General features: G+C 31.0%; 1 protein-coding gene across 1 annotated transcript; it reads left to right on the top strand.

Moving 5' to 3' along the window:
* The first annotated feature begins 2,675 nt into the window (after positions 1–2,675).
* On the top strand, positions 2,676–10,186 carry LOC110652590 (probable membrane-associated 30 kDa protein, chloroplastic). Its single transcript, XM_021808204.2, has 11 exons — positions 2,676–2,965; positions 3,701–3,822; positions 3,966–4,076; positions 4,375–4,439; positions 4,656–4,737; positions 5,442–5,516; positions 6,161–6,231; positions 6,328–6,410; positions 7,899–7,963; positions 8,971–9,045; positions 9,862–10,186. Exons 1-11 carry the CDS (start codon positions 2,809–2,811, stop codon positions 9,964–9,966), a joined length of 1,011 nt encoding a protein of 336 aa, XP_021663896.2. The 5' UTR covers positions 2,676–2,808; the 3' UTR covers positions 9,967–10,186.
* The last annotated feature ends 5,773 nt before the right edge of the window (positions 10,187–15,959 follow it).

Genomic DNA, 15,959 nt, shown 5'->3' with positions numbered 1-15,959 from the left:
GGAAAGAAGAAGGAAGGAGATGAGAAATTTCCTTGTCAACCTTTAGTTGTCTGAAGTATATGGGGACTTTTGACTCTGGTTCATGCTTCAAAAAACAGTGGCTTCTTGCTAATTTCTTGCGACTTTCAACGGAGACTTCAAAAGGTTGTCGTGTAATACTTGTTGAAGGTGAAAATATTATTTAATTATTATATTTTGATAAAATTAACTATTTATTCTCTTTAGGATTAAATATTCGGTTAATCAAACTGAATTTTCAATTAAACGAATTATTAAACGATTCTAAAATTATTAACCGAATCGAATCAAAATCGAAAAAAAACAAAAAATTAACAAAAATAAAAAATATTCTGTCAGTTATAACCGAATTGACCAAACAAATTAAAGTATATAATTTATATTATTAATTATTTAATAAAATATTAATAAAGATATATTTATAGTATTTTTTTATTTATAAAAAATAATAAATATAATTTAATATTAATAAGATAATAATTATAAGTTAAATATTATTATAAAATCATAAAAATAATAATTATAAATAACATAATATTAATAAAATTATAATTAGTATATTAATTAATTGAAATTTAGTTATTTTGATTAATTCGATTGTCAAATCAAAAGTAACTGAATATTATTATTAATTGAAAACCAAACTTAACTAAATTTATTCTTATCAAAATAATTGAATTTCATCGGTTCAGTTCGATTATTTGATTATAACCGAATAATGCGCACCCCTAATTATTTTACAAATAAACAATTAGAAGCTTAAAAAAATTAGAGTAAACTTGTCTTAATTAATGAAATAAATCTCAAGGACTATTAATGGCACTAATATTTTGTTGCTTAATTGCAAATTACACTACAAATAAATTGTTTAACAAGAACTGCTTCAGAATTTTTTACTTTTAGCTTATCAATTTATTTTCTTGTTCTCGTTGTTAACATTTAATTTACTTTTTCTTGGGTTTTTATCATATAAACAGGAATTGCTAAATTTGAAATTTCAATAAAATGATGAACTAATTTTTTTAAAGAAAAATAACTAAAGTAGCGTTTGATATAAACAAATTCCATAAAATTTTATGAAATTCATTTGTAAATCTAAAATTTTAGTATTTTATTTAAATAAAAATTTATTTAAAATTCTTAATAATCAATTTCATGAAATTTACTATAATCAAATCAAATTTTATTAAAATTGATAAAATTTATAAATAAATTATATATTTAGAATCATATATATTTCAAGTGATAAAATTATCTTCTTATTATATATTATTTTATTTTATTTATTTTAAATATAAAATTCATTTTATTTTAAATAATTTTTATATTTAATATAAAATATATTAAATAAAAAAATTCACTTATAAATAAATTCTATTATAAAATTATTTTATAAATAAAATAAATTTTATCATAAAATTAAACTAAACAGATTCTTAAATCACACTCTGCACATTTCCAATTCTTATTGATTATGCTATAAACACTAAAATCAAACCCACCTATAAAATAATTGAATTTCATATAATTTTATCTTGAATTTCTTTTTTCTTTTGTCAGCAATAAGTATATCCCAACTGTATTGAACTAATTATCACCTAATCCCCAAAAAAAGTCTGAAATTCCAAACGACAGGTAGCAAGGTGTCTCTTCTCAAGTCAAACGGTACACATTGAAGGTTCCCATTCTTCAACACGGGATGTTGTTGTCTCAGGACTTCAGTGTCAACTATCAAATTAATACGTTCATTGCAACTAAATTCTATGGGGAGTAAATTGTCAACCTTGCAAGTTATCATTGGTCCACCTGAGCAAAGTAGGAAAATTATATGCTGAACCGATTATACCAACTAGGAAATCCTAGCTGGCATGAGAAGCTAATTAAATTCATGGCATGATTATGGTATAGGATGTGCGGCCAGTATATACCTATTATATTTATCTATATTATAAAGTAGGTCAAATTTTTCTTCTGTTATATTTTTTAAATAGAGTTGGACTTATTAATTAATATTATTATATTAATGTTATAATTTTTTAATTAATTATATTATTTTAAAAATAAAATAATAAATTTGGGATTACTATCCTAATGATTGGGATAACTATTTCGATTTTAATTTTATTTTAGTTTAATTTTGATTTTAATAAATTTAATTTGACCAAAAATTAGTTCAATTGAAAAAATTATACGATAAAATTAACGTATTTATAATGATTTTAATAATTTATTTTTAAAATGATTAATTTTAATTTTATTTTTTTAAAAAATAACTTAATAGTTTATTTTTTAATTTTAATAAATTTAATTTTTTATATAAAATAGAATGCAGAAAATGTTATTTAAAACTTTTAAAATTATATTATAAAATTAAATAAATTAAAAATTAATTATATTTTAAATAAAATATAAATTTAAAAAAAATAATTATTAATTGAAAATAATGAAAACACGTGTAATACACGTTTGGTGATTTCGATCAAAATGAATGAGAATTTAAACGATTGCATAAGGTCTCGGATTGGGTGCTAAATGGGCTTAAAATGCTGACAATTCTATTTGAAATGTAGAGGAGACGGCCCAACGATGGTTAACCGAATGATCCGGCCCGGTTCATTTGTGGAAAAGATCACATGGAAATCGAAACAAAATAATCTATAGTGAATCAAGTGATCCCAGAAGCAGCAGTCTCTTCTTCTTTTCTATCCAGAAATTTGATTTTCTCAAGCTCTTCATTTCTGATAACAGCCAGCAATCAATCGAAACCCATTTTTCTTCCTTTACAAAATTATGGCTGCAACATCCCAGTTAGTTTCAGGATTGACCTTGCCATTGCCACCACCGCATCCTTCCACGTCGTCTTCTTCCTCCTCCAACCACAACAGCAGCAGCACACTCTCTATGGTTAAGCGACCACAACTCACGACTTCGTTTTTCAATGGCGGAGGTACCGTCTTTCCGTCTCTGTCTATTTTTCTTCGCTTATACATTCATGGGTATCCCTTGTTTTCACTCTGATAATTCGAGTTTGTCCTTTCTGATGATATTGAACTTTTGGGTTTCCTTTAGAACTAGATTTTGATGCAATCTTGTGAAGCAGAAGATTGATTGAGCTTAATGTGGATGAGAATTGACTGAAATAGGCCAATTGGTTATATTAACAAGAAACTAATGTCCAAGTCTTTTGATTTTTTTTTAAAGATAACTAATGATCAGTCATTACGTGAAAAAACGAGTATTTAGTAAAATCCTTTGTCCTAATTACAGTTCTGAGTGAAACTGATCATGAGCTGTGTATAATGCAATGTGGCAGTAGATGTAAGAGTTAGCTATGAGCCTGTAATTGTGCACTGTCCAATAATATGTTATAAATTTAAATTTATTTCAGATTATGCCCGTATGTCACGTGGAAGTGTTATTAGCAAGAATGGAGACCTTTTAGCAGATGGTCTGAAGTTTAATCTTTCAATTGAAGTCGTTAATAAAAACTTTGGGTTAAATAAACAAGCATGTAAAATTTATCCTACAAAATTTCAGTACTCTAATTGATTTCTGGGTTAGAAGAAAACTCTCTCTCTCTCTCTCTCTCTCTCTCTTGCGCATGCACTTATGCTGTTGTGTCTGTGACTCGTATTAGTGGACTAATGTTGATGTATTGGGTAAATTTTAATCTTGTTTGCAGTTGAAGCTCTAAAAGTTAGGATAAGGACTAATCATTCCAGTAGGCCCCATTGTTATAGACGAGGTGGAGGTGCTCTTGGGACTCGTATGAACCTTTTTGATCGATTTGCTAGAGTTGTCAAGGTGAGAATGTTGGGAATGGTTCTCCTGCTTTCATGTAATAATGCATCGGTATCCTTTGTATGGTCATTGTGACTAGTAATTGACTAATTGCAGTTTTTGGTATCTTACACAAATAACGAAATTTTATCCTCTCCTAATTACAGTCATATGCAAATGCAGTCTTGAGTAGTTTTGAAGACCCAGAGAAAATTCTAGATCAGACAGTGCTTGAAATGAATGATGACTTAACAAAGATGCGACAGGCCACGGCACAAGTAATTATAATGATTTTTTTTCTTTATCCTTTCCTTTAATTTCTTACTTCTTCTTTTTTTTTCTCTTTTTAATTCTCTGATTTTTATGTTCTTTTCATACTCCATTCTTGTTTTCAGTTTTATTTTCTTTATTCTTCTGTTTTTATGCACTACAAATAACTGTTGTATATCTGAAATTAAAATGTCAGTGGCATGAAGACTTGGTAAACAAAAACTTTATGGCCCTATTGTTACTTTGCCAGTGTGGGATTTGACTATTCTTTTCTTTTAATGGTTTTCATCTTTATGTTCTATTTAGGTATTGGCATCTCAAAAACGTTTGGAGAATAAATACAAAGCTGCAGAGCAAGCTTCTGAGGATTGGTATAAAATGGCTGGATTTAGTTATTTTTAAAATTATTTTCATCCATTAGAAGACTTGTTTGTTGCACTTATGCTTGCACCTACAATTTTAATGTGTGCTAACTGAACCATTTCCTTTTGATGCACTGGATTTATTACACTATCTACAAGCAAAATCTAGAGTTATTTTAGTGTGGTAGCAATGAAATATTATTTTCACTCCAAAATACCATGTAGGTACCGGAAAGCTCAGCTTGCTCTTCAGAAAGGAGAGGAAGATCTTGCACGTGAAGCACTTAAAAGACGTAAATCTTATGCTGTAAGTTGGCATTTTCCTGAGAGATTTAATACTTAATTTTGTTCAAATTTTGATATTTTTATAATAGAATCAACAATCTGGTTGAAGTTGTAGGTAGAATTGCTAGTAACTTTTCTCTAAGTCCTTCCTTTCTGTACTTTCTTGCTTGTTTTACTATTCTGCCTGCATTTTGATATTTGATAAGGAATGCAGCTGGCTTCTTCTATGCATTGGCAACAAAAAGTAAATTCATCAGATCCATGGGCTAAAAGATCACATCAATGGCTAAGCAGCTTGTAGTCTTTAAGCCTGCATTTGTAATGAGTACCCGCAGATTTTAACAAGAGTAGAATAGGATAAGCAGGGATGAATCGTGCACTTTGCTGAGGAGCTGTATGTATGTCGTAGCTTCTGATGAAAAATGTAAACTAGTTAATTAATTGTGTATGCAGGGGGAACTAATTAGATATACATCCAGTGGGTTAGGATGTTCTCCCTTTTCTTAATGCCCTATTTTTTAATAAATACTTATTTCCTTTTAAGTAGAAATTGTTGAACTTGTTGCTTTCTGCTTGTTCTTCTTCTTCATTGTTTTTTAATTATGATGCAATATGATGTGACTACAGATACAGAATTGGGTTGGGATGTTGCAAGCTGGGCCATCCAGGCGTCATATTTTCAAGGAATACTTGTGAAAATTAATTGTTCTTTTTTAATTCTTGCAGGATAATGCTAATTCCTTGAAAGCTCAACTGGATCAACAGAAAAGTGTTGTTGAGAACCTTGTCTCTAATACTCGGGTATGCTAATTCTTGTTTTTTTCCTGCTCATATTCTAATGTCAATAGCTAGTGCACTGTCATTTTTTGAACTTTGTCGAACCTGTATATGTTTAATGAATGGCCTGTCCTATGATCATGTGTTCATGTGAGGTACTAAAATTCAAATTAAGAGATATAGTATGACTAAAATTTATGGAAGAGCAGAACGTAAATTGGTGTTGCTTTGGATCCATTTTTATTTATTTATTTATTTTATATTAGATGCATGAGTGGATGTTAAGTGCCTGAACTTGTTTTTTGGTTTATGAAATCAACGCAATCCAGGAAGTGTGGGGATAGAAGCACAGCTTTATTCCTCATAAAGCAGAGTTGAGTTTTGAGTTATAATTGAAAAGGAATAAATTGGTATTTGTGTGAACCATTTTGCAAAAATTCCATGAGGTTCTGCCCTATTTAGGATTCTGGTTGGTTTCCAGAGATTGACAAGTTAATCTTTTTCCCTTTTAGGTTGCTAAATAGCAAATTGAATTTGCCAATTTTCATGTTTATGTTGACTGTTCAAGTACCTTACAATTTTTGCACCTGATATGTATCTTCCTTAGTAGGTATAATTATGTATTCATGAACTTGTTATTGTTATATTCAATGAATTCCATTGTGTAGCTTTTGGAGAGCAAGATACAGGAGGCAAAGTCTAAGAAAGATACACTGAAAGCTCGTGCTCAGTCTGCAAAGTTTGTCTCTGCCATCATTTCCTGTTGTGAAGTCCCCTTTGGCTCTGTGTAGCCTCTTTTACTTTTGCTGTTAACAACTCTTCTTTGTTGCTTTAGAACTCAAACCAAAGTGAATGAAATGCTGGGGAATGTCAATACAAGTAATGCTCTTTCAGCTTTCGAAAAAATGGAAGAGAAAGGTAAAACATCTGGAATCAATCTCTGTATTTCTCTATATCTAAAGTCTCTGCTTTTGTTCATTTCATTTCTGATCCCCAACTGCCTGCATGCACTTACATGTACCATGGAATTGTCTCAAATGCTTAACTCATAGCCCTTGGAGAATATATATATCAATGAGACAATGACTTGCACACATAGTTCTAATGATTTGTAATGTTGCTAAGTTACTATTTCAGCATGTATAAAGCCTCCCTTTTCTCTTTACTGCCCCACGTTCTCTTTTTATTTGTCAATTTCCCCATATGCACCATACTTATTCATAACTTGATCACTCATACTATATCCTGCATTACATACATAAGATGTACTTAGGGCTGAGCAGAATTCGGTTCAAACCAAAAAACCGAACCGAATCGAGTCAATTCGGTTCAATCGGTTCGGTTTTAAAATTTAATCGGTTCGGTTCGATTTTAATTTATAAAAATTTCGATTATTTCGGTTCGGTTCGATTTTGAAGAGAAAAAAATCGGTTAAACCGAACCGAACCGAATAGTGATTTATATAGTCAAATCGAACCGAATCGATTTTTGAATTAATTTATTTTTATGGAAAATTTGTGAATTATATTTAATTTTATATATATTAATTGTTTAATTTCATTGATTAATGGTTATTAGGTTCAAACCAAAGTTAAAATTAGACCAAATAACTTGAAAATCAAGTCTAAATTAAAAAATCAATCAAAAATCAAACCGATCGGTTTAAACCGAACCGAACCGAAATAAAGCGGTTCGGTTCGATTCGGTTTTTAACCAATTTCGGTTCGGTTTCTAAAATTGACGGTTTGGTTTTTATAATTTAATTCGGTTCGGTTTGAACCGATTGCTCACCCCTAGATGTACTTGAGCAAACATATTTGGTGGTATATCTCCTCTGTTCTTCCAAATATTGCACTATACTCTCTGAGTGCTTGTTTGATTCTTGACTATTTGGCCTGTGGCTTCACCATTTCCTTATTTAAGACAATAAGGTCTTTCACATTAGCTATGTTTTAAATTCTCAGAACATATTTAGTTATATAATAGAATTTCCTTATTAAATAATCTATTGCTAGTGTCAACAGTTTGATATTGTCATGGGATATGTCTTAATGTTGTTCATCCTTTCTGGTTGCTCAAACCCATACTACAGGGCATTTTGCCGGCATGTTAGGCACTATTCTTGTCACTGCTTTGGAAAAGCATGATATTAGGATTTAGAAGCTTTTCCAAAAAGCAGTTAGCAACTGCTTTTGAGCTGTTTGAGTTTTTTTGTCTTGAACATACCAAAAACACCTTAAAATAAATCTTATTTGCTTTTAATAAAAAATATTTAAGATCTTGCTTTTCTCAACAGCTGCTACAAATGCAGTGTCAAGAACTGTTCTGTATTATTGCTAATGAAGAATAGAAATTGAGTTGGATCTAAACTTATGTTTTTCTTTCTTATTCTTTTCACTTTTATAGTAATGGCAATGGAATCAGAAGCAGAAGCCCTTGGCCAGTTAGCCACAAATGAGCTGGATGGAAAGGTGTTGTTATGTTTGTCCTTTTATTCCTGTTATGCTTGTGAATTTTTGGGGTCATTTGTCACTATTTTTGATCTTTGCTTCCTCATTCAAGCAATGAGTTATCGATTAGAAGAAATCTAATTTTGTTTCATGTTCCAAACATGTTTGCCTGTCCTGTCCAATGTTCAGTATGGCCAGCCCCAGACTCCATGTTTCTTGTTTCTTACACAAAAATAGGCACCACAGCTACTTTATTGTTAGAGAAGAACCATAGTCTTCAGAAATCCATTACTAGGTTAACTGATTGTACGTCAATGTAGATCTTTGTGGTCTGAAAATATCAGTGCCAAATTCCAGTTAGATTATTTGAGTGTTTTATGCATTTGGAATTTTCTAATTTTTAGAACAAGAATGGATTTATGTTACTGCAGTAACATCTGCCTTGCAGTATGGACAGTGAAGGACTCAGGTTGGATTTTGCTTTTTCCCCCATGTCCTTTGACTCCAAAAAGAATTATCAGAGTGGTTTTGTTCATACCACTGTTGTAGAGAATAAGTTTAGGTTTTTTTTTTTTTTTTTAATTTTGGCTTCTTTAATTATTTAATTTTTCAAGGTTAACATTTGATATCCCTTAGGTTTTTTATATTTATTTTATGATTTTTTTTGGAGGAATGGTATATTATTGAGAAATTAAAATTCTAAAAATATTGCTGTGAGCTTGTTTGCTCATTTTCTTCTTGTGCATACCAATTTGTGGCATTCTCTATATAGTAGATATTAAAGCTGTTATTAAACTTACTATATGAGCATCAGGTTAATCCCAAATCCTACGAAAACCTATTCATAGTCATACCCAATTGCGTCCACTGCAAGTGCTAACCTTAATTCCCAATTAAACATTCAAATCTTGAATAACTTGAGAGCTATTCTATATCAAAAAGCACGCTTGAACTAGCAGTGATGATTTCTTATTGAAAAGTTTCAGGTTTAACACATACCATTTATGTACTTATCATCTGATTTGCAGTTTGCACTACTTGAGAGCTCATCAGTTGATGACGATCTTGAGAACCTGAAGAAGGAACTCTCTGGCAGCAAAAAGGTATATCTTGACATCTTTTTATATGAGAAAGTGGAGTATTCTTATATGAGCAACGGTTCGAAACAGTTATATAAAAATACATTATTTTCTCATTGTTTTACTGATTTTAAAATTTTTTATTCTGGTTAGTCATTCATGGTTTTTTTTGGCCATCCAGTAGTAGCTGAGCATAAAAACTAGACAAGAATTTATGGTTGATAGTATTATTTGGGACACTAATGAATCCTGATTAATACAAGTAATAACGCGAGGGAAAAAAAGGAGTAGTTGGGTTTGAATCATCCTATTTTATTTGTCCAGAAAACAGAAACCAGTGAAAATATTTGGTAAAATGTTCAATTTAGCTCTTGCACTTATTGGGGAAGTTCTATTTAGCCCATTTGCAACTTTTTGTCTAAATTAACCTAGAAGTTTCAATTTAGTCTCAAAAATCAAGAAGTTCAATTTCTTAATTTTGAGATTAAATTTCTTGATTTCTTAATTTAAACTCAAAAATTAAGAAGTTTAATTTCTTGTTTTTCTTGATATTTTAGCTAAATTGAGCTTAAATTGAAACTATTGGGTAAATTGGACAAAAAGTTAAAAATGAACTAAATTGAATTTTCTCAATAGGTACAGGGGTGTAATTGAGCTTGAAGCCAAAAATATTTCAGGACAGACCTTTTTTTTTTGTTTTGTTCTTTTTATATGTCTTTTCAGATATCTATACAAAAGCCTGAAGGAAAGGAAACAGTACAAATATCTTTGTAAAATTCCTTAAAATTTTCAATTTATTTGTCTGCTTGACAATTTCTTTTTGTTTGTCCTGTTTAACAGAGAGGAGAACTGCTGCCTGGGAGAACAATTGTCGCCAGCTCAATTCGAGATCCTGATATTGAGATGGAGCTCAATGAATTGAGACAAAAGAGAAAAGAATTCTAAAAGTACAATTCCCATAGATGTAAAAAAACTATAATCCGTACTTCCAAGTACAAATTTGGAATAGGTCTCTTTTGCCAAAATATTAACTTGTAGAGCTGAAGCCCAAATAGACAACCATTGTATAGTTACACCGAACTGAAATAACAGAGCTGAATGGTGAAAAATAATCTATGTAGCCGATCTCAACGCAAGTTTGATTGTTGTTGTTTGTGTTTTGAAATGGGTGTTGCAGCAAACTGTGTGATTTGGATTTTAGCATGATTATGGGTCTAGTATTTTGGCCTTTAAAATTTGCAGCAAAACAAGAATTTAAGGTGTTATCAGTGGCGATTTCCATGGATGCCGGCTGGTCCACAGCAGAAGGCTGCTGGTCAAGTTTTCTAAACTGTGAAGAGACAACAATTGTGTGCTGCTGCTAGAGAAACTTGGCATCTGTGAATCATGGCAAACTCACGTTTTCCATGCAAGGGGCATCTCATGTTTTACTCATTTTACCAAAATTTTTCTTCATATTTTGTTTGAAATTTTATTTCAATAGAAAATTGATTACTATTTGAGATTTCACATTGTAATACATAGAATTGATGGCATTATTCAACAACTCTACAGTTTAGAATTCTTACACAAGTCCCATCAATTTTAATAAAGTTCTGACTTAAAGTATATAATCTATTTTAAAGAAATTGAGATTTTTTTTTTTTTGGGTTAAATTGAGTAGGGAGAGTGGAACTAAAATCTGACTTTGTCAAATGAGTAATTCAGTCACTGGATCAAATTAAATTAGGTAAAAATTAATTTTTTAATAAAATTAACTTTTTAATCTTTAAAAATTATAAATTTATAACAAATTTTCATAAACTAATTTGGGATGAGAATAACTTTATTTTTTTATCATTTTGTGTTTGATTAAGAAGAAAATAAAAAGAGAGAAAATTTGAGAGGAAAATAAATTTAAATCCACTTTAATTTTTTTTAAATTAAAAAAAAATTATTGAAAAATTATAAATATCTCCTTATATTTTATTATCTTTTTTTTTCTAAATTTAAAAAGTAAAATTAAGTTTTCTGTTCATAAAATAACTTTTTGTTTAATATTTAATTTATTATTGTTATTATTTTTTATTTTCTTCCCATTATTTTTCTTCCTCTACCCAAACACAGCGTAAGAGTTCAAAACATGAGCAGGAAAGGTCTCAGTGAGAGCTTTAGTTGCTTGGTCTGCACGATTTTTCATTTTTCTTGCACAGTCCATTCAAATTAAAAATACTATAATAAGTGATTATTAGTCAATATTCAAAATTCCCATTCTTGGACTTACATTTGCCAACATTGCCCTAAAATTCTTTTGATAAAATTTCCAATCTTGGAATTAATTACATAAATATCCACGTCATGAAGAAGGGAATTCCCACTACAATACAATTATAGTATTCAAAAACTTGGTGCTAGTGGAAATATTTATGGGTAAATTATATATCTAAATTTAATATGCATATAATAGTAAGGAATATAAATTTTAAGTTGTAATATTTTTAATTTAAATAATATGAAAAATTTTCATAATTTTCAGTAATAATTTTTAAATTATTTATATTGACATGATATTTATTAAATAAAAAAATTATTTTATAAATTAATAATTTTTAATAAATAGATTCTAAATTATAAAAATGTCAATTTGTATAATTTAAATTATCAAATTTGCAGGCAGAGAAAAATTAATTTATAAAATATTATTTTTAATTAGTTAACTTTTTTTAATAAATACTAAATTAATAAAAAAATATATTTTTTAATTTAATAAATGCTAAATTAATAAAAAAATAATTTAAAAATTAATTATTAAAAATTATAAAAAAATTTTATTATATTTAAATTAAAAATTAATAATTTTATATTACAAATTAAAACTTAGACCTCCATCTAATTTACGCTCAGTCAAGAGACGCATTCAAAACTAAGAAAAGTTGAAAAATCTCGTGTTTGAGCCTTTACTAGCAGAGCTCAGCCAATAAACTTCACCCTCTATATTATATTATTATGACTATTTCAAAATAAATATTTGGTCAACACGTAGCCCTCCAAAAGCCAACCAAAAAGCTCAGCGTTCAAAGAGCTGTAGCAATACGAAGTCCAACACTTGTTTTGCTATAAATACCCCAGCTACCTTCTCATCTCCTCTCATCCCATCCGCATTCATCAACAATCACTCAACTGCAACTCTAGCAGAAGCTCTTTCTCTCCCTCTCTTTCTGGGTATACAGAAAATTAAGTTCTTTCTTTTCGGTTAACTAGTGCAGTGCGTTTTGGAAAAAGATGATGAGTTTCAGCAAGTCGACTACTGTTCTGGCCATTGTCTTTATCTTGGTGGCTGTTTTGTGCCAGGTTAGTGCGGAGGCGACTAGGGTGTTGCCACAGGATTTTGCCACTGCAAATCATCTGGAGACTTATTCGTCTGTCTATGAGAAGGCAAAGAATACCATGGCATGTTGGCTTGAACGCCTAGCGTCAGGACCCAGCCCCAAAGGCCCTGGTCACTAGCTCGTTTTCGTTCTATTCTTGATGGATGAGAGATATAGCGAGAGAGATTTTATGGATTTTTCATCCCTATATAAGAAACTTATAGAAAGAAAAAGACATTGCCTTCTTTTGTTCTTCGTCTTAAAATCAAAATATATTTGAGTTATAATAACTTCGTTATAGGATTGTGTGGGAAAAAGAAATGTAAATAATACTCTTTTATCCAATAAATTAATGATTGGCGTTAGATTTAATGCCATTTTGTTCAAGTTCGCTCCAGCTTAGAAGAATTTTTTACTAGTGCTTGCAGGAAATTCTTACTTAGAGTGGTCCACTTAAACTCAACCTATAAATATATAAGATTAATGTATTTATTAGGTAAATATCACCTTAAATTCATAGTAGAATAAGTCTAAAAAAAAAAAAAAATCCATCGCTCAAATAGAAAGTTTTGAACTTTTACATGCATATGTGCACATATGTATTAAGATCTAAGATGTACAATAGACATATTCTTGTATCAACTTAATTAATTCACCATGTATATATATATATTATAGATTGATCTCTATTAATATATTATTATATAAATCAATTAGTTTTCACTTTAAAATTATCTTTAAAATTGTGAAATGTCAAATTCAATCATATCTAATAAATGAATTTTTAAATGTACTTAATCTACCACTTGACCTATTCAATTACTATATGTTCTTACTTTTCCATGATGCCCTTCTATTTTTTTGGTTCTTTCGCATGAAAACTGAATTAGAAATAAAGGCTTGTGTTTACCACTATTGGGTCAACTTGGACCGGCAGCAATATACATCTAATGCTATGACAATGATTTCATTATAATTATTAATTGTGACGAATTTACGTAAGTCTTACTATAATTAAATGTTATAATAAAATTATTATATGTATTTATATTTAAAATTTTTATCTATATATGTAGTATGTGTATATCAACTTATACGATAAAACTAATATATTTTAACATTTTTAAAATAACAACATGGACAAATATTATAGTTTAAAATAGAAAAAAACTACATCAAGTTAAACATTATTAAATCTCTTACTTAGGTCATATTGTTGAGAATATGAAAGTGTTAAGAGAAAAGTTTCTGTTTGAGGAGTAGCATGCCAAATAAGTTCAATGTAAAAGAGACTCACATTTAAAAGGGAGATGATTGGATATAAGCAAGTGTTAAGATTTTTGCATTAAGAAAAAAAAAAAAGATGAGTGGAAGATATATAAGTAAGAATGATCTATAGATTATTACCTTAAGGTTGTGTGTGGTAAAATGTTAAAAAATCAAGGGTTAAATATTATTCTTGTATGTTTTAAGCTTTAAAGAGGATAAGTACTAATTTAGTCCCCAAAATTAATATTTAATCTCTAAAAAAAGTATATTAATAAGATAAAAAATTAATATAGTTTTCTTATTAGATGTCCAGGAGCCCAAAATGAGTCTATGAATAGAAGTCTTTTCATTTAAGTATTACAGTGTCATTAAGAGTCCAATTACTTCACAAAATCTGCTCGAGCATGCACCTTTAAGAGCTATGTTGTGCTATTATGTATGTAACACCCCAAAAATTTTAAATTTTATGAGCATTTTTGGTATTTTAATTTTATTTAAATTTTAGGAATTTTTTTGAGATTTTTTGGATTTTAAAAATCGGGTTCGATTTTCCGAAAATATAAACTTTGATGATTTTTAAAAATTAATTTAAAGACCACGTGGCAAAACTAAAAATATATTTGGAGTCTACGTATTTTTCTGAGTTTTCTGAAATTTTTTTCGGAATTTTTGGACCTCGTTTTCGGTCCCGAGGCAGAGTAAAAATTCAAAATTTTGTATCTTGAATCGGACCGGTCGAATCGAACCGGTCGAATCGGACCGGCCTTTTCCTTTTTCTTCTTTCCTTCCCCGCGCGCGTCGTTCCCTCTTCCTTTTCTCTATCTTTTCTCTCTCCTCCCCTGGCCACCCACCTCCCCACCTCGGTGGCCAGCGACCACTGACCTCCCCACCTCCCACGCCCCAAACGGCCGAAAACCGCGCGCGAATCCCTCCCTCGCGCGCGTGGCATTTCGGCTTCTTCGGCCAAAATCCTGCCGATCCGGCCACCAATTGGACCGGGTCTTGTGTCTAAAATCATCTACTCGGCGAGAGCTTTCCATAGACACCAAGAACGCCGAAATCCATTGAGCGGTTTGTCCGATTTTTGCTAGGGAAGTTTTTAGCCCATTTCGACTTTTGGGCTAGATTTCTCGAAAACCGTGAATCCCACCAGAAAACCGAGAGTACCAGAGCGCTCCACACGTCGAGAGTTTCGCGGGGATATAAATTTCAAAATTTTCTGACACCGTTTTTCGGTGGGTCCCACGGAACTTCCCAGTGTTTTTCTGAGCATTAAATGAGCTTAGAAAATTCTGAAAAATTTATGTACTAACCCCCGTGTTGTGGGCTTCGTGTAGGTATCCTCAATTCGCGGAAATTCGACGATTGACTGTGTCCGTGAATTTCCATGCACTGCACGAAAAGTCTCCGAATTGGGCCGAGGTTTTGCCTACCCCCATTGTCGACGCCCCGAGCCCAAGTCGGAATCGGCAAAGGTAAACCCGAACCTTGTTTTTTCGTAATTTTCTAGTGCTTAAATAGGATTAAAAATCCATAAAATATTCGTGGTAGCTTAGAAAATTATGATTCTTTTTGCAATAGCCTAGCAATATTGCTAAGGACCGCGGGACAAAGTTTTAGAATTTTTAGAACTTATTTGGGCAGTTTTTGCAAAAATGGTCAATTATAAGGACTAAATTGAAATTTTACATATTTGTGATGGATGATTGATTTGATGGGCCAGGAGGGGCTGTGTGATGTGATTGAGTTGTGGATATATGGATTGTGAGTATAGAAGTGTGTTTTGAGCCCTTTTGCAGGTTGGGTAGGTCCTAGGTATAGGGAGACTCACGATTTTCGGCACGACTTAGGACGTATTGGTCTTTTTCTTTGTTTGTATTGAGTCAGATTTATTAAATGATTGTAATAAAATTGTCAGGTGAGCCGGGATAGCCTTCTTCCTCCGCCCAGCCGCCACAGTGATTGTCGTCAAGTCTGTGAGTAAAATATTAATTTTAATTGTAATTTCACTATTATTATATGTTCAAGTATGCCCATGCATCACTTATATGCATATATTTATGTAGTTAACCTCTAGGCACGAATTATATTGCATTGATAACTGTTAAAGTGCCATGATGTTGTTGTGGTAATTTGGAGCAGTGTGCGTGCGTTGGTGTGCGTGTGATGTGGTGTGGACTATGGATAGGACGGGTAGTCACGGCTTGAGTTCTTCGCTGGGACCCGATCCTTCGGGGGTAGTCACGGCTTGAGTTCTTCGCTAGGACCCCCGATTTGGTTATTAAGTGGAAGTCCGAGCTGAGTTCTTCGCTGGCACCAGGT

The sequence above is a fragment of the Hevea brasiliensis genome, chromosome 1, assembly GCF_030052815.1.
Source record: "Hevea brasiliensis isolate MT/VB/25A 57/8 chromosome 1, ASM3005281v1, whole genome shotgun sequence".
Taxonomy (NCBI): Eukaryota; Viridiplantae; Streptophyta; class Magnoliopsida; order Malpighiales; family Euphorbiaceae; genus Hevea; species Hevea brasiliensis.
The sequence above is the reverse complement of the archived record's forward strand: the minus strand, read 5'-3'. Positions and strand labels throughout refer to the sequence as shown.

Coding starts and splice junctions, on each gene's coding strand:
- LOC110652590 (XM_021808204.2), top strand. CDS start 2,809: ATGGCTGCAACATCCCAGTTAGTTTCAGGATTGACCTTGCCATTGCCA. Junction 4,440..4,655: donor GAGCAAGCTTCTGAGGATTG/GTATAAAATGGC, acceptor AATACCATGTAG/GTACCGGAAAGCTCAGCTTG. Junction 4,738..5,441: donor AAAGACGTAAATCTTATGCT/GTAAGTTGGCAT, acceptor TAATTCTTGCAG/GATAATGCTAATTCCTTGAA.